The sequence below is a fragment of the Bos taurus genome, chromosome 3 (assembly GCF_002263795.3).
Source record: "Bos taurus isolate L1 Dominette 01449 registration number 42190680 breed Hereford chromosome 3, ARS-UCD2.0, whole genome shotgun sequence".
In the NCBI taxonomy this organism is placed as follows: domain Eukaryota; kingdom Metazoa; phylum Chordata; class Mammalia; order Artiodactyla; family Bovidae; genus Bos; species Bos taurus.
In genome coordinates this window covers 58,082,004-58,108,486 of record NC_037330.1, presented here as the reverse complement: position 1 = coordinate 58,108,486, position 26,483 = coordinate 58,082,004, and the positions used below count along the sequence as shown (strand labels likewise).

At 37.5% G+C, this 26,483-nt stretch overlaps 1 protein-coding gene across 3 annotated transcripts in view; it reads right to left on the bottom strand.

Moving 5' to 3' along the window:
• Window positions 1-26,483, bottom strand: part of COL24A1 (collagen type XXIV alpha 1 chain) — a 392,387-nt gene that overhangs the window by 219,418 nt on the left and 146,486 nt on the right. For all 3 annotated transcript variants that reach the window (XM_024990097.2, XM_024990098.2, XM_024990099.2), the window contains exons 16-20: window positions 20,573-20,626; window positions 20,452-20,496; window positions 20,155-20,208; window positions 19,846-19,899; window positions 15,444-15,497 (exon numbers count right to left, since the gene is read on the bottom strand). In XM_024990097.2, coding sequence (XP_024845865.1) covers window positions 15,444-15,497; window positions 19,846-19,899; window positions 20,155-20,208; window positions 20,452-20,496; window positions 20,573-20,626 — 261 coding nt within the window. The remainder of the gene's footprint in view (window positions 1-15,443; window positions 15,498-19,845; window positions 19,900-20,154; window positions 20,209-20,451; window positions 20,497-20,572; window positions 20,627-26,483) is intronic.

The following is a 26,483-nucleotide window of genomic DNA, read 5'->3' as shown; positions in this document are numbered from 1 at the left end:
TTGCCTGGAGAATCCCATGAACAGAGGAGTTTGGTGGGCTACAGTCCACAGGGTCGCAAAGAATCAGACATGACTGAGCGCATGCACGCACACACATACACACACACACACACACACACATACTCACCCATGGGCCTGGGGAAGTCTGTGTTTTTTCTCATTCTCTCATTTTCCAAATGGAATGAATATTATGGCCATCTTGCTTTCTCTAATATCATATACTGACTAGTTAAGATGTAGACTTAACATCTGTGCCTCACTGAGAATCCACCTTACCCAAAGAACCTGGCCTTGGAGCTCAAAGCAACAACTGATCAATAGGTTGGGTTATCTTTCTTTGGAGAAAGAGGAATGTATTTTCAGTTATGTGGATGGCTGCAGCATATCACCAAAGGCATTTGAAAAACTATGTAAGTGGGAAGAAGGGTATATAGAGCATCAAAGGCATAAAATGTAGAGGACATTTCTTTTTATCTGCTCACCATCTCTTTGGGAAATGACCCTCGTCCCCAATCTGTAGTGTGTGTGCTTCTGGTCCCCATAGCAGTATTTAGGGGTAGGTAAATGATCCAAATCCTGCCAATTACAGGATTCCTGTTCCAGTGGATGTTGTGATTGATTTAAAGACGACCTAATCCCAGTCAGATTGGCTGCAGTCCATCTTAGAATTTCTGCTAGAGCTAAACAGAAAGAAGAGTGCTTTCCTTTTGCTAAAATTGATCACTCTGAGAGCAACATAACCCCAGAGTTGCCAAAATCCAGTTTCCACAGCGTGTTGTGAATGAAGCCAAAGGAGGTAAGTTAAGACTAGGAGATGAGGGTAGTTTGATTATATTCATCTAGTTCCTGTACCTAATGAAACCTCTTGGCAAATGCACTGCTGGACTTCCTGACTACATTAGCCAGGCCCGAAAATTGGCTGAAAATTGTTTGAGTTAGATTTCTGTCATTTTTAATGGAAATAGATCTGACTAAAATACTGAACTATCTGCAGTTCTTTAAATACACATAGCTTCATCATATACCTGTTCTGGAATATCCTTGCCCTATGTTTGCATTTGGTAAGTCTCTACTATTTCTTCATCAACCAACCTTCTTGGAAGTCTGTCTTACCTCCCTGCCCCAGGTTCCTTCATCACACAATTTGTTACCAACTCAATTATATCATGATCTGTGAAGCTTATCATAGTTCCTCTTCGTCAAAATCACCAACTTGTTCCTTTATATTCCTACAGAACTATTAACATGGCTTTTTAGTACTTAATGCACTATATTATAATTTGTATGTGTTTCTTTATTCCAATATGTGAGCTGAGGGAGGGAAATGAATGTCTCTTACTCATCTTTATACCTCCAACATTTAACTTAATATGTTGCTGGAGACAATGCTCCATAGTCTTGAATTTTGCACCTTACACAAATGAGGTACATAGCTTTCCTCTTACCAGTCTCTCTTCAGGGAATTTTGCATAGTAAAGAGATAATGTCTTCCCCTACAGCAAAAGGCAATAATACTTATTGTCCAGATAATAATGTCTTTCTCTGGAACCCATTATTTTTTATAGCTGCCCATTATAAAAGATCTAGCTTACCTCAGCTCAAAGTTCCTCTTACATAATGCAACCCACTGCATATGCAAATATCATCCAGCTCTCTTTACATCACCCTCTGAGAAATGAAGATCACTGAGTCAGTGAAAAAAATGTTGATACTCCAGCAACTACTACTGCTGAGAGTAATAAACGATCCTTTGTCTCTGTCCCAGGAGCCTTGTGTGTTCTCTCAGAATCTATGAAATGGTTAAGCTAACTTGTTGCCTTGCCAATAGGATAAAATATCAGATCCTTCACAGTCCTTGATGGTTCTAGGGATGGGAAGGAATACTGGTGGAGAGATAGCTTTCTGGAAGAGAACGTATGAGGGCTTCACCAGATGATAACAGGATAGGATATGGGAAGAGTTCATGGGAACTGGCAGTGAACATGACCAAACTGTACAGTCAACCAGGCAATAAGCTGTCCCCAACTATACTACCTGCTAAGAGGAGGAACTGGGAAAGATGGCTATAGACCAAGTACTGGGGGTAGGAAGTACCTTCGGAGACAGTTGACCTAGTTGTTGTTAACTCTTATTTTGGATGGAAAGATAATCCTCATCAATCTGTTGAGCAGCCTCAGGTCTAACTCACTGAAACAACAGTACTAAGTACTATTATTAACAGTAACTGATAAGATTTATCCTAGGCTGGCAGAAGTTTCTATTCCCTTTCAGACAGCATGGACTACCATCTAAACTGAGTATGAAAAGATAGAAATGTGTGAATACTAATGGGATCGAAAAAGCAAGAGAATCCCAGAAAAACATCTACTTCTGCTTTATAGACTATGCCAAAGCCTTTGACTGTGTGGATTACAACAAACTGTGGAAAATTCTTCAAGAGATGGGAATACCAGACCACCTGACCTGCCTCCTGAGAAATCTGTATGCAGGTTAAGAAGCAATAGTTAGAACTGGACATGGAACAACAGACTGGTTCCAAATCGGGAAAGGAGTACATCAAGGCAGGTATATTGTTACCCTGCTTATTTAACATATATGCAGAGTACATCATGCAAAATGCCAGGCTGGATGAAGTCCAAGCTAGAATCAAGATTGCCGAAAAAAATATCAATAACCTCAGATATGCAGATGACACCACCCTTATGGCAGAAAGTGAAGAAAAACTAAAGAGCCTCTTGATGAAAGTGAAAGAGGAGAGTGAAAAAATTGGCTTAAAACTCAACATTCAGAAAACTAAGATCAATGTATCTGGTCCCATCACTTTATGGGAAATAGATGGGGAAACAATGGAAACAGTGAGAGACTTTAATTTTGGGGGCTCCAAAATCACTGCAGATGGTGATTGCAGCCATGAAAGTAAAAGACACTTGCTCCTTGGAAGGAAAGCTATGACCAACCTAGACAGCATATTAAAAAGTAGAGACATTACTTTACCAACAAAGGTCCATCTAGTCAAAGCTATGGTTTTTCCAATAATCATGTATGGATGTGAGAGTTGCACTATATAGAAAGCTGAGCACTGAAGAATTGATGCTTTTAAACTGTGGTGTTGGAGAAGACTCTTGAGAGTCCCTTGGACTGCAAGGAGGTCAGACAAGTTAATCCTAAAGGAAATCAGTCCTGAATATTCATTGGAAGGACTGATGCTGAAGCTGAAACTCCAACACTTTGGCCACCTGATGTGAAGAACCGACTCATTGGAAAAGACCGTGAAGCTGGGAAAGATTGAAGGAGGGAGGAGAAGGAAACAACAGAGGATGAGATGGTTAGAAGGTATCACCAACATGATGGACATGAGTTTGAGTAAGCTCCAGGAGTTGGTGATGGACAGGGAGGCCTGATGTGCTGTAGTCCACGGGGTCACTAAGAGTCAGACATGACTGAGCAACTGAACTGACTGATAGGCAGAAAGCAGGCAAATCAATACAACTGGTTTACCTGGGAGATGAGGGGGAAGATTCCATATTTTTTTCCACAATACCACTGACATTAGGATTGGCTGGCTACTGAATACTGTTTCTGACACAGCTTGGAATCAAAGGCCTTATTCAACTGGCACCAATCTACTTTTTACAACTTTATCTGTCACTCTACCAACACAAGGGATCTGTATCAGCTAGCCAGTTTTAGACACTGTCTGTAAATCCACCATGAATATTGTTCAGTACCTAGATGTCCATCTCTGCTCGTGTGATTTACCCTGTCTGTACTGCCCTCCTGCTTTTCTGCCCTTATTCATCAACAGTCTAATTCAAGATCCATCGTTTCCATGAACTCTTCCCTAATTATTCTATCTCATGTTAATCTCTTTCTACTAATACTGAACTATAATAACTATTCTAATTCTCACATGATGTCATTATCATTATGTAACAGTATATGTACATATCTTGTCTTTCTCAAGCAGGCTGTAAATTTCCCCAAATTATGGATAATATATACATTTTCAAATATATCCTACTGTGTTCACTAGGCACAGCCATGTCCACCATAGGAACTCAAGAAATAATTTTTTTTATTGACTGATTTAATCACATTTTCTTTCAGCACTACCTTCTGAGTAACAACTAGGAACACCAAATTAACCCAACAAAACCCAGGTGGTAAAAGATGCCAAAGATCTAATTGGTTTAAATGAAGGGAATTCATAAGCACTAAGTTCTATTCAATTCATGTAGCTGACCATAGGCGGCCTTATTCTGGTTAAGTTCACTAAAGTGCTAAAACAGACATTTAGAAGCATGGCTTGACTTTATATGAGCAGAGTCTCCAAATGAACTTCAGTTTTGGTTTCTAATGAAGACCACCCTGGTAGAAAAAGAGGACCCACTTCATGTCCACTTCTGCTATCTCCGTGATTAGTGGTCACTTGTGCAATAAACAACTGGCTTCATTTACCAAGAACATCATCCAAAATTCAACTACTTGGAAATCGCTGTAGCCCAGGGAGGTTAACAGCTGAATAAACAAACATTCTAACTATCCTGCTACCAAATTTGAAGGTGGTTCACTGCCAGAACTGGGAGGAAGCATAAGGTCAGCGCTCAAAACTGATATTATTATGGTTAAAGAAAAAGAAAAGAGTCTGGCACAGTATTTTCCATATGTTTTTATAAAAGACAAAGAACTATTATGGAAAAAATTTAAACTATGCTTTTTTTTTAATTAAATGTATTTATTTTGATTGGAGGTTAATTACTTTACAATATTGTATTGGTTTTGCCATACATCAACATGAATCTGCCATTGGTACACACGTGTTCCCCATCCTGAACCCCCCTCCCACCTCCCTCCCCTTACCATCCCTCTGGGTCATCCCAGTGCACCAGCCCCAAGCATCCTGTATCCTGCATCGAACCTGGACTGGCGATTCATTTCTTATATTATATATGTTTCAGTGCCACTCTCCCAAATCATCCCACCCTCTCCCTCTCCCACAGAGTCCAAAAGGCTGTTCTATACATCTGTGTCTCTTTTGCAGTCTTGCATACAAGTACATGTTTTGAGACACCTCTAATATTTATAAGTCTACAAAAAGCTGAATGCACAGGTATATTTACTTCTTTGTTACAGAAATTTAATAATTCACCCGGAATAAGCAAAATGCTAAGAAGCAAGAAAAAAACTTAAGTAGTCTGAAGTGACATTTGTTCAGATGATCTTTAATGATGAACAGTTTTTTCAATGCCAATGTCAAATTCTACAACTCAAAATTCATTGCATAAGTTTCAGCTTTCTGTTTAGTGTTGACATGTAAATATCCTTGAGAGGGAATTATATTGCCCTTAGCTGTTAATCAGTTAATGATGGGAGTGAGATATATTTCTCAGGTCTTTCTCTAAAAATAGGCTTTGACAAGAAGGGTAAATTATGGAAGGAAAAAGATACATTGGTTGTTTGAAATAGATAAGAACTCATGCCCAAGAGGGAAACAATATACACAGGAGAGACCAGAGGCCTCAGGAAAGAAATTCTTTGGCTATTTCATAATTTTCTCTGAGAACTACACTGATCCTAGACTATTAAAGAATGACCTGATTTTCTATTTTTATCAAAGCTAAGTAATCTTGATGTTTGGGAAAAAGAGACAGTGGGGGCTTTACACATTTTGAATTTAGTATTTAGTTCAGTTCAGCCGCTCAGTTGTGTCCCCATGAACTGCAGCATGTCAGACTTCCCTGTCCATCAACTCCTGGAGCTTGCTCAAACTCATGTCAAAGCTCTTTTAAGTTAAGACTTAATCTAATTCACCATTTTTTTGTTTGTTTTAGTGATTAACATAAAATAGGTATCTCTAGGACTTCCCTGGTGGTACAGTGGATTAAGAATCCACCTTGCAATGCAGGGGACATGGGTTTGATCCTTGGTCCAGGAAGATTCCACATGCAATGGAGCAGCTAAGCCTGAGTGCCACAGCTACTGAGCCAGTGAGCTGCAACTATCAAAGCCCTTGTGCCCAGAGCCTGTGCTCCTCAACAAAAGAAGCCATCAATGTGAGAAGCCCACACACTACATACAGAGTAGCCCCCGCTCTCTGCAGCTAGAGAAAGCAAAGAAGATTCAGTGCAACCAAATAAATAACATAAAATAAAAATAGGTATCTCTAAAGGATCTGTTGAAAATTAGTAACTTAGATTTGGATTTTCTCTTAAAGAGGAGCCAAAAAGGCAAGGGTACTCCTATAGTTAGGTGGACCTTTGGTTCTAAGGATCAGCCAGTCACTAACATCTACATGGGCTTCACTGATGGCTCAGTGGTAAACAATCTACCTCCCAGTGCAGGAGATGTGGGTTCGCTCTTTGGGTCAGGAAGATCCCCTGGAGAAAAATATGGCAATGCACTCTAGTATTCTTGCCTGGGAAATACCATGGACAGAGGAGCTTGGACTGCTATAGTACATGCGGCCAAGAGTCAGATGTGATTTAGCAACTAAACAACAATACACATCCACATAAGTGCCAATAAAATTGTATGTGGAGAGACTGTCAGAGATTAGTACCATCATTCAAGATCTAAAATATGTAGGGTTTGTGCTCTCTATTAGAGCACTGTTTAATTTGTCAGACTGGCCCCTACAGAAATCAGTTTTATTCTGCAGAGTGACTGTAGACCACCACAGCCCCAGTTGCAGCTGCTGTGTCAGATGTATTGAATAATATTATCACCCAAGCAGATGATTGAGACCCCCTTCACATGGTGTGTAATCACTGATTTGGCAAATGCACCCTTTTCATTTATGGTTTTTAAGAGATTGAAAGGTAGTTTACATTCATGTGGGCCTCTTTCAGTCTAGAAGTATCAGCAGTTCATCTTTACAGAGACAGGTATTTTAGTTAAGTGTGCCTCTCCTCCCTTTATAGGTTTAACTAGCACCACTATCTAGGGGATTACAGAATACCTGATCCACAGGCATGGATACCCACAGAGCACAGCATCTCTACATTGAAGGAGATATAAAAGTGACCCCCATGATACGATCCATTTGTCTTAATCCACCTTGTACCATTTAGAGGTAGCCAGTCTCATGGAACATTGGAACTGCCTTCTAAAGTTATAACTGAAGAACCAGCTCAGAGGATGTTTTGTCTCTAATAGGAAGGATACACAAGTTTGGGAACCAAGAAGTAGAAGTGAGTGTGGTCCTATCTGCCATCACTTCTAGTAAAACAGGATAATTTCTGCTTTCTGTCCCCACAATCTTGGACTTCACAGGGATGGAGATCCTGATACCCAAAGAGGCTCTCCCTTGACAGGAGACATAGCAAAGCTCTTAATAAACTAAAAATTATGGCTGCTACCACAGCACTTTAGATTTTTTATGACAAGATATAAGAAAACAAAAAGAGAGGCCACCAACTTGGCATAGTTAATTGACTGAAAAACAGGAGGAAAAGGAGGAAAGACTGCTTCATACCAAAGAGGCAGGAAGGAATTTATGTGGAATACACGTGATGCAATGGAACTCCAAACAAAAGTTCATGCCCTAGGTTTTGGTTAACCACTAGACAAGTCACCAAGGCCTACTGAGAAGAAGGTGAGTGTGAAAGGGATTTGAAATGGATAGTGAAGGAGGGAGAAATAAGTACCAGCTGTGGCCCCAATTGAAACTGGATCGACAACAGCCATAGTACATCCCATTAAAACAAACAGACCTATTAGACCAAAAATAAGTGGTGATACAGCACATGAAAAGAGGCTCAACATAACAAAAACAAACAGCCCAATAAAAAAGGACAGAAGATCTAAATAGACATTTTTTCAAAGAAGACATACAGATGGCCAAAAAGCACAAGAAAAGATGTTCAATATAATTAATTATTAGAGAAATGCAAACCAAAAGTACAGCGAAGTATTACTTCACACTGATCAGAATGGTCATCATCAAAAAATCTACAAACAATAAATGTTGGAGAGGGTGTAGAGGAGAGAGAACTCTTCTACATTGTTGGTGGCAATATAAATTGGTACAACCACTATGAAAAACAGTATGGAAGCTCCTTACAAAACTAAAAATAAAGCTGCAATATGATCTAACAATCCTACTCATGGGTATATATTCAGAGAAAACCATAATTCAAAAAGGTAAATGCACTCCAAAGTTCACTGCAGTACTATTTACAACAGCTAAGACATGGAAGCAACTGAAACATCCATCAACAAATGAAAGATATATGTATATACAATGGAATATTACTCAGCCATAAAAAGAATGAAATAATGCCATTTGAAGCAAAATGAATATAGTTTCTTATGCTAAGTGAAGTTAGAAAAAGACAAACATATGATGTCATTTATATGTGGAGTATAAAAAAATGATACCAATGAACTTATTTTACAAAAAAGAAATAGACTTACAGACATAGAAAATAAATTTATGGCTACCAAAGGGGATAGTGGAGAGGAGCAGGGAGATAAATTAGTAATGAACATATACATACTTATGGCAGAAAATGAAGAGGAACTAAAAAGCCTCTTGATGAAAGTGAAAGAGGAGAGTGAAAAAGTTGGCTTAAAGCTCAACATTCAGAAAACTAAGATTATGGCATCTGGTCCCATCACTTCATGGCAAATAGATGGGGAAACAGTGTCAGACTTTATTTTTGGGGGCTCCAAAATCACTGCAGATGGTGATTGCAGCCATGAAATTAAAAGACGCTCACTCCTTGGAAGGAAAGTTATGACCAACCTAGATAGCATATTCAAAAGCAGAGACATTACTTTGCCAACAAAGGTCCGTCTAGTCAAGGCTATGGTTTTTCCAGTGGTCATGTATGGATGTCAGAGTTGGACTGTGTAGAAAGCTGAGCGCTGAAGAATTGATTCTTTTGAACTGTGGTGTTGGAGAAGACTCTTGAGAGTCCCTTGGACTGCAAGGAGATCCAACCAGTCCATTCTGAGGGAGATCAGATTTCTTTGGATTTCTTTGGAAGGAATGATGCTGAAGTTGAAACTCCAGTACTTTGGCCACCTCATGTGAAGAGTTGACTCACTGGAAAAGACTCTGATGTTGGGAGGGATTGGGGGCAGGAGGAGAAGGGGACGACAGAGGATGAGATGGCTGGATGGCATCACTGACTCGATGGACGTGAGTTTGAGTGAACTCCGGGAGTTGGTGATGGACAGGCCAATCATAGGCCTGGCATACTGTGATTCATGGGGTCGCAAAGAGTTGGACACGACTGAGCGACTGAACTGAACTGAACTGAACTACTATATATAAAATAGGTAAACAAGGACCTACTGTGTAGCACAGGGAATTCTACTCAATATTCTGTAATGACCTAGATGGGAAAAGAATCTAAAGAAGAGTGGATAAATGTATATGCAAAACCCATTCACTTTGTTTTACACTTAAAATTTACACAACATTGTAAATCAACTAAACTCCAATAACAATTTTTTTAAAAATTTAAAAGAACTACATGAGGTGATGGATGTATTAATTATCTTGATCATGGTAATAATTCCACAATGTATATCAAGTCATCACATTGTATACTTTTATAAATATAATTATATTTTCTGATTATCCCCAGTTATTTTTCAATGAAGTTATAAAATATCATAGAACTTCTTATCATTAAAACAACATGACAACTGTGTAGGAACAGACAACCATTCAAGTGGAACAGAAAACAAAGTTCAGACATAGACCCCAAAACCATTAAAATTTAGTATATGATAAGGGTGACATCTTAAAATCACTGCTGCGAAGACAAATTGCTTAACAAATGGTTCTGGGACAACTGAGAAGCCATTTAGTAAAAGATAAACTTAAGCATATATATCGCAATATTCACACACACACACACACACACACACACAACCAAGTAATTTGCTCAAGGTACTCAGGCTACCTCCTCAATTCTCATTCAGAAGACATCAATCCCAAGCATCGTATTTTTCAACGATTAACTTAAGCCTTTTGCCATTCAATAATTAACAAAAGCTATCTCAGAAGTATATACCTAGGACCATCATTTTGGTCCCTTATTTAATAACTTTTCCTGGATTGTACTTTGACATTGTTATCAATCTATGCCCAAATATGGAAATCACACAATACCATGAATTGCTGCCCTTCTTTTGCACAAGCAATACATTTTTAACCAAGGGAGAAGAGAAGCCTAAAACTGACTGTTTCATTGTTTTGCCCCAGTACAAAGTTCAGACTCAAGTTTGCAATTAATTTCTAATAAATTGTACTGAAAGTTGTAGCTATGCTGTGTGTTTTTCAATCTCAGCTGAGTTTTTAATTCAAGTCAGAAACTATGTTACTAGCCCCCAGTCCCTTCCCCGACTACTCTTCACAAAACTGTTTGAGTACCTTCCTCTTGCACACACAAATTACCCCCACTCTTGGGATTTACTCTCCTACTTACAGAGAACACAGACTCCAATCCTATTGACCTCTTTCAACATCTTCCTTCTTTTGAAACAAACCCCTACACTTGTGCTCTGCATAACTTCTTTATTCTCAATCTTCCTTGCTTTTTAAAAATGCACTGAAGTCTTTGAATTTCCCTCTAGGGTTTGGGTGTTGCTTTAGGTACAATATTGGATTTTATAGTGATTTGTTACTCAATTCTAAATATTTTCTAATTTCCATTGTGAGTTTTTTTTATTCTCATGATGTTTTTAAGTTACTGAAGTTTATATACTGCTCTTAATATTGTCAATTTAAAACTTAATTATACTGTAAACAGAGAATGACATTCACCTTCTGGAGGTGAGTGTCTAGGAATAGTATTTTTGAATCTTGTTTCACAAGTCCTAAATAATTTCATCTATTACAATTGCTTCATTTAATACTTCTATGTGGAGTACTATATCAACATGTTTCTCTAGTTCATTTGAGTTTCAAGTCTACAATTTTCTATATATTTATGAGACTGCTGCTAAGTTGCTTCAGTCGTGTCTGACTCTGTGCGACCCCATAGACTGCAGCCCACCAGGCTCTGCCGTCCCTGGGATTCTCCAGGCAAGAACATTGGAGTGGGTTGCCATTTCCTTCTTCAATGCATGAAAGTGAAAAGTGAAAGTGAAGTCACTCAGTCGTGTCCGACTCTTAGCGACCCCATGGACTGCAGCCCACCAGGCTCCTCCGTCCATGGGGTTTTCCAAGCAAGAGTACTGGAGTGGGGTGCCATTGCCTTCTCCAATTTATGAGACTAATTTCCTGTATATCCCATAGGCACTTTAGCCCTAACAAAATTAAAACCAAAGCATTATCTCCACCCACCCTAAATATCTTCCTCCTTTTTTATTCTGTTTTGAGAATGAAGATCTGCATTCTCCCCAACTGTTCAAGCCAAAATTATTACATGCGTCTTTTATTCCTTTCTCATATGAGTTGAATGAATTGGACTGTGATTCAAATGCTGTGAATCATATTTCCTAATTATCTCTTGGAGCAGTCCTTTCCTCTCTATTTTTACAGGCCCTCATCATTAGCCCCTTGGCCTTGCATTATCCTCCCAAATAGCCACAGTCTTGCCACCTCTCCTTTTTCTCCTCATTGTCATCTCTCCCTGTCTCTTTCTTTTCTTTGTTCCATCTATCACTAATACATTGAAATACATTTCTGATAATTGTATTCCTTTGGTTAAAAATTTTTGATCAAAAACAGGATAAATTCTAAATATAGCACAATATATATGATTGTTTATCTGAGAAAATTCATCTACTATGCAATGAGAAACTTTTCAGGCTTGATATATGATTAAACATGCTGTTTTAAATTCTTAGACATACAATTCTATTAAGAGCCTAATGTCAAGAAAGATTTAAATAGAAGTGCTGCCTTATATTGGAGAAGGCAATGGCACCCCACTCCAGTACTCTTGCCTGGAAAATCCCATGGGCGGAGGAGCCTGGTAGGCTGCAGCCCATGGGGTCATGAGGAGTCGGACACGACTGAGTGACTTCATTTTCATTTTTCACTTTCATGCATTGGAGAAGGAAATGGCAACCCACTCCAATGTTCTTGCCTGGAGAATCCCAGGGACGGGGGAGCTTGGTGGGCTGCTGTCTATGGGGTTGCACAGAGTCGGACACAACTGAAGTGATTCACCAGCAGCAGCCCATGGCAATTAGTTATAGAAGCCCTAGCTTCTTCTTCATAAACTATTTAAAATAGGTAAGCAGTGGCCACAGGACTGGAAAAGGTCAGTTATCATTCCAATTCCCAAAAAGGACAATTCCAAAGAATGTTCAAACTACCAGATCATTGCGCTCTCTTCACAAGCTAGCAAGGTTATGCTCAAAATCCTTCAAGCTAGGCTTTAGCAGTACCTGAACCAATAACTTCCAGATAAACAAGCTGGGCTTCAAAGAGGCAGAGGAACCAAAGATCAAATTGTCAACATTCACTGGATTATGGAGAAAGCAAAGGAGTTCCAGAAAAATAACCTACTTCTGCTTTATCAACGAGGCTAACACTTTTGACAGTGTGGATCACAACAAACTGTGGAAAATTCATAAAGAGATGGGAATACCAGATGACCTCCTGAGAAATCTGTATGTGGATCAAGAAGCAATAGTCAGAAACAGTCAAGGAACAACTGACTAGTTCCAAACTGGAAAAGGAATATGACAAGGCAGTATACTGTCACCCTACTTATTTAACTTACATGCAGAATACATCATGCGAAATGTGGCTGGATGAAACACAAGTTGGAATCAAGATTGCCAGCCAGGAAAAATATCAACTTCAGATAAGCAGATGTACCACTCCAATGGCAGAAAGTGAAGAGGAACTAAAGAGTCTCTTGATGAGGGTGAAAGAGGAGAGTGAAAATGGAGAGGAGAGTAAAAGAGGAGAGTGGCCTAGAATTCAACATTCAAAAAACTAAGATCATGGCATTCAGTCCCATCACTTCATGGCAAATAGAAAGGGAAAGAGAGAAGCAGTGACAGGTTTTATTTTCTTGAGCTCCAAAATAACTGCAGATGGTGGTGTAGCCATGAAGTTAAAAGAAAGGAAAGCTATGACTAACCTTTCCTACTTGGAAGGAAAGCAGCTTTGACAAACCTGCTGCTGCTGCTGCTGCTGCTAAGTTGCTTCAGTCGTGTCCGACTCTGTGCGACCCCATAGACTGCAGCCCACCAGGGTCCTCCATCCCTGGGATTCTCCAGGCAAGAACACTGGAGTGGGTTGCCATTTCCTTCTCCAATGCATGAAAGTGAAAAGTGAAAGTGAAGTCACTCAGTCGTGTCTGACTCTTTGCAACCCCATGGACTGCAGCCCACCAGGCTCCTCCTCCATGGGATTTTCCAGGCAAGAGTACTAGAATGGGGTGCCAATGCCTTCTGCGTTGACAAACCTAGATAGCATATTAAAAAGCACCTGACAAAGGTCCGTATAGTCAGAGCTATGGCTTTGCAGTAGTCATGTATGGATGTAAGAGTTGTTCCATAAATAAGGCTGAGCACCAAAGAATTGATGCCTTCTAGCTGTGGTGCTGGAAAAGACTCTTGAAAGTCCCCTGGACTGCAAGGAGATCAAACCAATCAATCCTAAAGGAAATCAACCCTGAGTATTCATTGGAAGGACTGATGCTAGAGGTGAAGCTCTAATACTTTGGCCGCCCGATGCGAAGAGCCGATTCATTAGAAAAGACCCTGATGCTGGGAAAGATTGAGGGCAGGAGGAGAAGTGGGCGGCAAAGGACAAGATGGTTAAATAGTATCATTGACTCAATGGACATGAATTTGAGCAAACTCTGGGAGATAGTGAAGGATGGAGGAGCCCGGCGTGCTGAAGTCTATAGGGTCACAAAGAATCAGGTATGACTTAGCAACTGAAGAACAACAAAAGGAGGAAGAATTGGTATTTGCTGGGACTCAGTACCTTCCAGGACTCAGACAGTTAGGCAATGTTCTGAATGGTGACTGAAAATCATAAAATTTCAAAAGCAACAGAGAAAAAATTTCTGGAAAATTAAGTGATGAGTGAAAACATGGCCCATGCGTACTTTAACCCGGCTTTATAAAGAAAAGTGTGGTTTTTAAACCACACTGATAGCAAGGAGATGACACACTCCTTCTAGGATACATACCATATGTAACTAAAATTACAATACAGTAATCCATGTTTGTAAAAATAACCTTTAAAGATAATAAAAGATCAGTTAGACTCTATATCCTCAGTATGATGAAGACAGGTAAATACGATTCATTCCAGGAATGTTTTCATGACAAATGATTAAAAGAATGCAGGCTCATAAAAAAATATAAACATATTAGTCAGTTAATTACTACTTTAATTGTCTGTTAATAATACATTTTATTACTATAAACAATTTCATTCCCCCAGCATTATGACATCAATACATTGCTCTATTTTACCTCCTATTACCTATTATCAAAACTAGATGCAATTATGTTGTTTTGATTTTTGAACCATTAACCTCTAATATGTTTTTAAATTAGACAGTCAATAAGAATAGACAATTGCTAAAAGAAATTAGCCAATTCTGAAAGACAGTTGTGGAGTAAGAAACAGACCTTAGAGTTTACCAAGAGAAGGAGAAAGCATCAAGATAGTACTATTCCTAGAAACTCCACCTACTGCTTTGACACTATGGGGACTTTATTGATCTAACTTTTTTTATTGTGAAGCCAAATCCACTTTCTCAGTGTCACTGCTGCATCTATGACTCTGAATTAGATGTGAATGTGTATTTATATGTTTTGTTGTTGTTTAGTTGCTCAGTCGTTCCAACTCTTTGTTCCCCCATGGACTACAGGGTTATATTTATGTATGCCTATATTTTGGTTTATATTTTTGAACTAGGGTGAGCTTCAGAAACTAATCTCCATGTAGTATATATTTGACTCATCAAATGATTTTTTTAAAAACTTGAATGTTTCATTTCATATGTGTATGTCCTATGCAGTCTTGCAGAAAAGAAAAAGCCCCTCTACATCAAGGATTAAGCCAAAGTAAGAATTTCAAAGAATATACTATACAAGCAAATCTTATGCATGTACTACAGACTCACTCATGTTTATTCTAGAATATGAGATGCAAATGATATGCACACATTAAAAATTGGAAGCAGTCTACATTAAAAATTCAATGGCATTTATGTTCTGAAATTTGACTGCAAGCCCCACCTACGTGTTACTAGTAGTTGTTGTGCAGAACAAATAAAGCAACTGTGATCTAACCAGGACTATGTGGCTATACCTTTTCTATTTTCTGGAGATCACTGTTGCATACCTCCCGACATAACAGAAAACATTTAGTCCAAACTGTTTACAAAGATATAAACTTTAAAGAGAATCTTGCTTAAGCCTATTATATAAAAGGTTTAACTAATCAAGCTTAATTGCTATGACATTTATTTAAATTAATTACATTCCCACCAACATTTTACCTCTGGTCCTGGAGGGCCAGATGGCCCTTGGGGTCCTGGGTCACCTGTTTGGCCCTACAATGTGGAGGTTGGGGGAGAGAAATCAAAGTATAAATATTAATTTAATAAATATGATTGAAAAAGGAAACATACAGTATGCAAAAAATATATTATGTCACACAAAGTTGTAATGACTTTCTGGCAAACAGCAGTCAATATATTATTTCAAAGTTGTAATGACTATTCAGAAAGACTTAAAATCATCAACTCTAGATAGGAACTGCTTTCATAAACAACTAGAATTCTAGGATTGCCTCTGAAAAATTCTCTCTCCTTTGGTAACTAGAAGGGGCCTGATTTAGTAATTAAGAATTACCTGGATTTAAAAGCCTGTTGCTTAATCTCTCTCAGCCTATTTTCTCACCAATAAAACAGGAATAATAATGTTACTAACATTCTTACAGTCATTATGAGAAATAAATGAGACAAATGTAAAGTGTTAAGCACAGTGCTTAGAACATAGAAAGTACTCATTAAATGTTAATCAATTTTATAACTATTAATCCTTCCATTCACATCCTTTCTCATCTCCTGGATGTTACCTAGAATTCCTAGATTGCTTTGATCCTTTGATTAAACTTCTGAAGATTTGATTTCTATATCTCTGCAGCCATTTCTGACATTCAGATTAACAATGTGAAACAAGACTGCAGAAGAAGGGTAAAAGCCTGATCCTGGAGAGGGCTGGTGATCCTCAAGTTGAAACTACAGAACACGGAAGGCCACTAGTCTGATATCCTTGTTTTCCTTAAAACAGCTGAATGCATTATTTTTGTCATATTAAATTTCTATGTGAGCTTCAAATCTGACACCAGGTCACAGAATACATAAAATTTCTTGAATTTATTATACATAAACTCTTCTGTATAACAGGGGTTTATCCAGTTTCCAAGAAGTGAAGCATAGTTTTCCATGTGTACTAAATTCATCCTCATACGGTGCTACAGTCCCTGGACTTAAGCAGTACACAGTACACCTACAATTAAACCTAGAGAAAAGTAGTAAAATATTATGCAGAAGTTCGCTTAAGTTCCCCTAAATAAACAAAATCATACCCGATAGTGAGTCTATCTAAGGAGTCAAATTTTTGAAATGAAAAGTATCTCAAACAGATAGACACAGCGTTTTCACTGAGACCCTCTAGTGGCAAAATCTAAACAAGACGCTACATTTACAAGCTTGAGGAAAAAATGGAATACAGCAGGCCTTTGTTACCAGAAAAGTCGATCCACAACCTGATCTTTATTTGTGGAATAATTTTATTTATCCTTCAGAAAAATTTTCATTTTGAAAAACTTCAACTGCAAGTTTCCTTGAATGTCAATTTACCTTTATAAAAACGTAAAGAACTGAATAATGATTAAGTAAACTTCTACAAACGGTAGCAACTTCCAGCTAAAAAATGAAGAGGACATAATTGACTTTGTTTTTTCTCTTTAAAAAAACAGTATTTCTTAACTTCAGATAGGTAATTTTCTCTAGTTTTTAAATACTTGCAGAGTAAAAGTTTCCATATTTCAGAATGTTAAAAATCTTCTAGATCAGAACATTCTTTTATCTTGAAAACATTCTTTCATGTTGCAACTTAGATCCATTTGCAAACTATCACTGACACGAATGTTGTAGATCACAGAAAACCAAAAGTAGGAGACATAAAAGAATAAAGACATTCATATGACTTTGGCCTTCGTTGCATGATAGGGAGCAAATGGTTTAGAAAGACACTAACTTGTACAATTTATTTTTAATATAGTTGCTGATTTTTGTAAGAAATTTTTCATTAAACAAGTGTCTCTTTCCATAACTAGGAAAGGTTTCTAAGTCAAACATCTACAATTTTTTAAATAACAGTAAGATACAAACAAGTGATAAAGTGAGAGTCTAAAGTCAAGGTGGTCTCATAAATAATAATTCCTAAGTCTCTTATCCTATCTTTAGTCCAAAGTACATATTTTTCAAGATTTGATAAAACAAACAAAAAATAGTCAGCTGTCTCTGACCAAAGTAATCCCTGCTGATATTAACATTTTTTATTAGAATAGTACGGAAATGTACAATATGAACAAGTAACAGTCTCACTCTCATCATTTCGTGCTCCCTGATTCACTGCCTAAAAATACCACATAAGAGTGTCTAGTGACTCCAGGAGGAAAAAAATTAAAGGTTTTAAGACAACATGTCAAAGGTGAAACAGGAAGTCTTTGCTTTAGCTTGGACTAGAGAAACACTGAGAAGCATTATTACTAAGAAAGGAAAATATTAAAAAGTCACAGAGCTGCAAGGAACCTTACATATGATATAGTCTGACACTCATTTTAAACATGAGAAACTAGATACCATGGTGGCTAAATATCCAGTGTCACAGCAGGTCAGTGTCAAGGCTGGAACCAAAATCTACATCTCTGTTATTTAGACCAGTTATTCAGCCTTCCCTAATTTCAATAAATATGTAATCATTATAAATTAAATCAAAGAGTAAAGAAGACATTAAAAAGGTTTACCTGATATAAGCATGATATGACTAGTTTTCTCTAGTAATTAATTATAAAGCATGAGACTAATACCACTTATTACTTAGTACTGGCCTTAGAAAATATGTCATACCATTTCATTATTATCAAAAGAAGTATTTTGCTAACACTGCAGATACTTAAAGCTCCTTTTAAGTGGTTTCAAATCATCCTTGAAAAATAGAAGCTTTTTGTTAGCTTGACCCATTCTCCTGCCCCTTATGAGATTCACATCCATGGCACAAGTCTGGGTACACTGTCAACTGAGTAGAAAGTAGTAAAGGCAAAGCTCACCATCAACGTATCATTAGATAAACAGATGCCAGCAATTGTTCTTTGGATTACATGATTCCTGGGAAATGTATATAAAATGCTGTCACTGTTAGAAATCATAAGGAATGGTGATGTAAAGCTACGTAACTTAATGTTGTTTGCTGCTGCTGCTAAGTCGCTTCAGTCATGTCCGACTCTGTGTGACCCCATAGACGGCAGCCCACCAGGGTCCCCCGTCCCTGGGATTCTCCAGGCAAGAACACTGGAGTGGGTTGCCATTTCCTTCTCCAATGCATGAAAGTGAAAAGTGAAAGTGAAGTTGCTCAGTCGTATCCAATTCTTAGCGACCCCATGGACTGCAGCCTACCAGGCTCCTCCATCCATGGGGTTTTCCAGGCAAGAGTACTGGAGTGGGGTGCCATTGCCTTCTCCGTTAATGCTGCTTACTTTGATGCAAAAATAAACAATCTAAAGATGAGAGGGTGGAGTTAGGGAAACATGGTGAAATTGCTCAGGAAAACAACACTCTTTTATAGTGTTAGATTAATAAATTATAATTTTATATCTAATTTTTGGATCTGGAGAATTCATTCCATGGACTCTATCGTCTATGGGGTCGCAAAGAGTCGGACACGACTGAGCGACTTTCACTTCATTTTGGATCTACAATCACAGTCAAAGAGTTGTATAAAACCCTAAAACAATCTTAAAACCCTGAAGCATAAAACACTATGGCACAGTGGCTAAGTGTGTGGACTCTGACATCCGTGGTCACCAGGTTTTCTTGGGTGACTACCAACTAACTCTGGGACCTTGGGCAAGTTATTTAACTCTCCGTGTCTCACTTTTCCTCATAAGTAAAATAGGAATAGTAATAGCACCAACTTCATATGACTGTTTTAAGGATTAAATTAGAAGTATAGGTCTTAGAATACAAAATGCCTGGCATTTTGTAAACAGTGAATTTTAGGTATAATCATTACTATGATTTTTAATACGTAGATATATACCATTAACTCAAGTTTTAACCACTCTATTTAAATGTTTTTAACTATTCAGTAACTTTAGTTTTATAGTTTACCTGGCTTCAAGTTAACTACAATACACAGTATCCTTTTATTTCAGTTAATTGATGCTCGAAGATTTAAAAAAGACAAGGAACTAGAATATTTGGGCCCATAAGAGAGTATGACATGCTATCTTTTCTTCAGAATGTTTCCTTAATGAAACAAATATTTGGATAAATTACAGTGTTATTTAAGGTTGCTTTATATTTTCTGGCTTAAAATCTACTTCTTAGTTTAAATTCTATCTATAATAGATTAACAAAAATCTTTAAGACTCATGGAAATTTGGCTTTTGACTGGGATGAAGGAGGTGAGGAGGGTGAGGTGCCATAATCTATGGATTGTAAGCTGAAAACTTCAAGGATTAGCTGTATGCTAAAACTGGAGAGAAAATGCCATACTGGTACACTTAAATCCTACTTCTTACATTCCACGAACACCAACAGGTATCAAGGGTCATGCCATAGTGTGCACTCCATGAATCAGAAAGAACAAGCAGAAGTTCAAACCTACTGAAGGTCCTGGCTTTCCTCTCATCCCTGGTGGTCCAGGAAAACCCACAGCACCCTAAAAGAACAGTAAAGAGAGAAGTTATTACACCACAGAAGGCAGATATGCCTCTACTTATGAACTATTAAAAGAAGTCATGGAATTATTAAAAAAAAATTGAGAAAATGTTTCAAACAAGACATGCAGAATCATATTGATACTATATCCTAAAAAAATACATCATTTGAAATAATGAGTACTCCTTTCTTTTTAAAGAATGCATGCATTTTCACTGTGTTTTTTTTTTTTTAATCTATATAAAACTAATGGTACCTTGTCTCCAGTATACCCTGTTTCTCCTTGCTCTCCTGCAATGCCTTGTTCACCCTGGGGAGCACAATTTCATACAAAGACATTTAAGCAATGCAAATGTGGCAATAAGAAGGCAAATACAAGTTATACAAGAAAAATTTCTCTATTTTTCCTACTTTTGAGAAAACATATAATTGATATTACAGATTGGATCCCGTATTTTAATAAAAATATTTTATAAGTGGTGTTGACTCAAAAGAAAAGTAGATGTGATAAAAAAAAAAATGATCTCTATGACAATGTAAATATTTAAATCACCTTATCACCTTTGATTCCAGGTAGGCCCTTATTGCCCGAAAGACCCTAAAAAAGAAAGTGATACTTTGTGACATTATAGAGAAATCAAAGTGAAATATCCATTATGTAAACAGAAGCATACCATTGGGCCAGGGATTCCAGAAGGTCCAATTGGTCCCACAGGGCCAACACTGCCCTGGAAAGCAATAAGAAAGAAAGGTATCCTTGAGCACCACTAGGATTAAAAAGAGAACATGGTAAACTTAATGAAATAATTCATCTTACTAAGTTCCCACACATGCTTGTTCTCTAACAATTACTTTTCCTCTTTACATTTATAAATCATACCATTCATTCAAATTTTAGTGAGGTCTATTCTGCTTCCTTAAGCCTACTCATACTGATCTTATCTACTAGGATCCTTCTCTTCCTTGAATTCTAATAGTTTCTATCCACAGGATTCATTTTGAAATATTTCTCCAAAGAGATATCTTGACTATAGGGGAAATATTTTAGTGCCATGTTCCCAGGAAGTGTTCAAAAAATACTTCATTTGATTTTCTTAGATTTTTCTTTCACCTATTTATTCAGCAAATATTTACAGGGCAGTTACTATTTCCAATGACTTCATGATCTACAATTTGCAGATAATAAAATTTACCGTAGGTTCAGGGAACTGAGTAGTAAATAAAAGGCTCTACTCTTCTGGGTTTCTCTCATTCATTCATCATTTAACATTTATTGAGCAGAATGTGTATCAAGTATTGTAGTAGTGTTGTATGGTAGTGTTGAGGAAACAAACATGAAAAAGACACAGTCACCAATATCAAGCTTTTCAATTTAACTTCTCCAATGCAAGATTACTCAAAAACATTACCTACCACTATAATCTCTTGCAAGCAAGAAACCCAGAAAAACTTCAACACGTCATCTTAAAATTCAAAGGACAATAGCAACTATAAAAGTTTCTGAAAGTAAAATTTGAAAAAATAGTGGCAATCTCTTGATTGTTTGGAGATCGCTTAATTTTTGTGTCAACGAAGCCTTCTTTCTTTTCTCTTGCTTCCTCTTTCTGTTGCTACCTCTTATCCTTCTTTCTCTTGCTACCTCTCTGTGCCTGGCTAACACATCATCCTTCATCTTCAAAGAGTTGCTTTCAACCTTCCTTTTATGCTTCCCAAATGTTTAGGAACTTTTAAAGGTGTATTTGTGACAATGCTGAAAATGTTGTTCAGTTTAGTTATAATCCATATTTCTTAGGACAGTATTCCAGACCCTTACTACTAGTTTTCCATCAGTACTTTCCATCCCATCTTCTTCCAGTTGTTTCTACTTGCCTTTTCCTTCTCCCTCCTCTAAATCCAACATTCTAGACACAATGAATTGTTTTCTAGTCTGAACATACTCTCCCTTCTCACATGTTTCAAGCCTTTGAAAACCACTAACGGAATATGCTTCTGCTACAGTACTAAATATACTGCACTGTTTTGTTTTTTTTTTTTTTGGTTGGTTTCCTTTTTTGTTTGTTTTCCCCCTGTCTTCCTAGTCTGTGCATTCTGTGAGTGTAGAAGCATGTTTTATTCTTTTTTTATATCTCAAGCCCAACATAATAATTGGCACATAATAGTTTTGAAATGAAGTGTGGAATGAATACTGGAAGAAGAAATCAACTTTAAATTTAAAACAGTGATTTCTAGAGTGCTGACATAACAGTGTATTTCTAAGAGTCCACATTTATATACTACAAATTTCAGAATGGAAAATATGACATCTTTACTTTGGGGTGAGTCCTATAGTCTGTGAAGCATAAGATAAATTATTCCCAACATGCTTAATCCTGAAAAATATGAGACTGTGAGAGGCAGAAATATTTTTCAACTTGAAAAATGGAAACACAGCATCAATACATCACTGACAAATTCCATTGATGGGAAATAATTATTCTTATAATTACAGTGGCTAGTTTATTCAAAGTTCATAGCTTTAAAACTTCTGATAGTCATTCAAAATACAATAAATGTCTCTGGAAATTACACAGCACTAATTCATGTAAGAAATGGAAAGGAATATCAAAAACAAACATTTCTTTATTGTCCTGTTGTTTTTCTGTAGACAATATCCTTAATTCTTATTGCAGGAAATATACTACTGTGCATAGTCTGGCATCTTCAGATGAATATGCCTTGTATGCACACTATTCTATTTTACTTTTTAGTATCTCTGAAAGAAAAATCACAAAATAGTAAATTTCAGGAGGTATCAAAAAACATATTTATTATAAAGGACTGAGTAAAATAAAGAATTTGAAAGTAAAATCATATGGGTGTAGAAACTTCCAAGAAACATCAAATATGTTGTGGTATGTCACAGGCTGTATGGAAAATCCTACTCCTAAAAAACTACATATTCTGAAATTGCTTCATGATAGATTAGTAACAGTTTTCAGTTCCATAAAGATAACCTGAAGGTCCTTCAACACTCCCTACCTATCACATTTCATTCCCATAAGAAGATTAAGCAGACAGAAGAAATAATTAATTTCATGCATCGGGGCTTAGCAGAGGGTGTCTGGGATATAGCAATAGAAGCAAAAAGCCTCCCACAGAATGACAAATACTAGAGAACTACTGAGTCAAAGTCAGTCAAAGAAATAGAGAGACCCAAGGGTAGGTTCTTAGCAGAGTAGCAGCCACTAGCCAATCATAGTTCTTGAGTGAACATATCGCCAAAAAGATTGTGAATGCCATTACCGGGCTTTTTGACCATACCCAGCCACACTACCAGGCAATAATCACTGTTACTAATTGAGAAGGCGAATGACAGTAACAATTAATAACATGGAAAAAATAATCTAGAGAAAGCAGTATCACCTCTTGTCAGGAGATATACCTGCCCTGCTGGAAGGGAATACATGAAAAGCAACAGTTCAGGGCAAACGGATAAACTGTTTACTATGGGACACCGAAGTTCACATAATCTTTCCTGAAAAAGTGAAAGTGAAAGTGAAGTCACTCAGTCGTGTCCAACTCTGCGAGCCCGTGGACTGTAGCCTACCAGGCCCCTCCATCCAAGGGATTCTCCAGGCAAGAGTACTAGAATGGGTTGGCATTTCCTTCTCCAGGGGATCTTCCCAACCGAGGGATCGAACCCAAGTCTCCCACATTGGAGGTAGATGCTTTAACCTCTAGGCCACCAGGGAAGCCCTCACCTCCTTCCATTCCTCTCCCATCACCCCATACTTCCCAGGCTGCAAGCCCACTCTTTCGCTTTTCATTTCCAAAACATTCCATTTCCCCCCATGTCTGTGCATCTGAACACAGCCTTCTTCTGCCCAAGAGGCCCTTTCCCAACTCATCCCACTCACACACAGTCAACAAACAGCTTAAAAGACATCTCCTTTGTGAAGCCACTCTGATTTTCTAGGATAAATTGCTCCATTTTCAGTGGCTTGACTTGAAGCCATATTAGATTATAATATTGCCAGGAAGCAGGAATCTTAATTTGTTTATATATACTTTTTAGGTCTGGCATCTAGCTCAGTATTCGTGAACTAGATAATAATAATGGTGCTCCCACTATTTTGATTAAAATTGTAATAATTGCACAATAAATGTACAAGAGAGGAAGTAATAACACCTGTTCTATCTACTTTAAAAATTAGATCCATGTGAAAGAAAGTACTTTGAAAAGTATAAAATACCATCTCTATTACTGTAGAAGAGTGAGGACTACGAAAATGACTGTTAGTTTCATAAGCCATTTTCATTTCTATAGAATCTCTTCCCACCTACCAAAGGGTGAAAGGAGGAAGAAAAAGGACAGAAAACCCAGGTATTTTTATTGAGCATTATTATGTGTCAGGCACTGTGCTAAATCCTGGAACTGAAAGATAAGTAACAGTTAACTATTGGGCAGAAAAGTAGAGCTTAAGTGTTTCAGGCAGACAAGTGCAAAGGCCATGTAGTAAGGAGGCTGCATCTGAAGAATGAACAGCTTGGCTTATGCACACAGTATATTCTCAAGATGCAGAGAGGAACCAAAAGCCTAGACATCTTAGGCCATCTTAAGAATATTGGTCTGGGTCTTAAACATAATAATGGAAACTTTGGAGCTAACCAACTTTAATGCTAATAGGTCAGATGAAGAAAAGTGTGTCTCTGGAGTCCAGCTCCCTTGCCTGCTTCCTGTCTCTCCCCACTGGTAGGGCCAGTGACTACCACTTATGGGTACAGCCCTAGTCTAAGTTCTGAGAAAAGAAATTGGTCATTTGGGCTCTATCATCACATAGGGCTTCTCATGACAACTAAAGAAATCTCTTAAGAGATTCAATACATATTTTAAGGTTGTAGAAGTTTTAAGGAAATGGTATAACACAAGGGGGAGAATTCTGAACTCTGGATCTACATCTGCTGCTGCTGCTGCTAAGTCGCTTCAGTCGTGTCCGACCCCATAGACAGCGGCCCACCAGGCTCCCCCGTCCCTGGGATTCTCCAGGCAAGAACACTGGAGTGGGTTGCCATTTCCTTCTCCAATGCATGAAAGGGAATAGTGAAAGTGAAGTCGCAACCCCATGGTCTGCAGCCTACCAGGCTCCTCCGTCCATGGGATTTTCCAGGCAAGAGTACTGGAGTGGGGTGCCATTGCCTTCTCCAGGATCTACATCACCTGCCTTCAAATCCGAGTTCAACACTTATAAGCTAAATGGTCTTAGGCTGTTCTGAGAATTAAATTACCTAATCTTTGTGTCTGGTGCATAGAAAATACTAAATGAAAGTGAGCTGTTATTGCTAATTTTATTATAATTACTAATAATCGTATACAAGAGAAAAGTCTAAAGGTCTTAGATTAACTGTAGTTTTTTAACTCTCAATTCTATGTTCCTGCCATCCCATATGGGGAAGTTAAAACCTGTTATGCTGATTTTTACCACAGTTTCAATAGGTAAACTTCTGAAAGATATTCCTTTGGCCAGGCCACCGCCTTCTGCCATGGGTTAAGTTAAGATGGGGGAAAAACTTTTAATTCGTAGTCCGAAGATCTGTGTTCAAGTTCAAGCTAAAAATACGGTAGCCATAATTTATGGCCTAAAACTCTGGAGTCTTAATTACCTACTCTACATACTAGAGCGAGCTCTAAATTGATTTTTAAAGGAAATTCTACCTCTGTCATGATCATGCCCTACTTTTATGTGAATAGAAATAGGCTTATCTTTAAGATTCTATTTTCATTAGGCTCCTTACATTTCATAAAAGTATGTCATTCTTGCTTTTATAGTTCAATGTTAAAGCATATGGCTCTAAATTTATATACCATATCTGTAACTTATATCCCTGTCATGAACCAGAAGTCTGGATAAGAGAAATTTATATTTATGCAGACATATCAGGAAGATACATATGACAGTTTGATTAGTCAAATGAATAATCAAAAATGTATCAGAAAGACACATATCTGTACTGGATTGTTTTAGCCTTCAAAGAACTGCTTTTATTAAACTGTACTTTGATGACATCAGAAACTTCAGTGAAATTTAAGAGTTGAATGTACTGTATAAAAATTAATTAAGTGAACAAATAATAGTTACTATTTTAAGTACAATAAATAAATGAGGTATGAAAATGTTCAATGGTACTGGCGAAGTCTGGCTCCTACCTTTTGTTTAGGATGATTTTCCCAATCATTTATTTAATTTTATTGCATAAAGCCTATAGCTACCATGTGCTTTTGTTTAGCCCTATCTGTCTCTCCAGACCAGATGGTATGAAAGACTACCTCAAAGAAAAGAAGTGGCTGTTCTAGGTCTCATACTTCTGGAGAAACTGAATTTTGATTAAGTATCCTTCAATGAAACAGATAAATACATTTACATATTAACCTGTGAAAATTTGTTATTTCAGCTTTGTTATTATATCATAAAGTATAATTCATTTTTAGATTCATATTACTGATTAAATTTGCCTATCTGGCAGGAAAACACATGTGAGCAAGCTTGATATTCAACAATGACACTAAAAATTTTCTTTATACTAAAGTTTGTAAAACACATTGAAAAA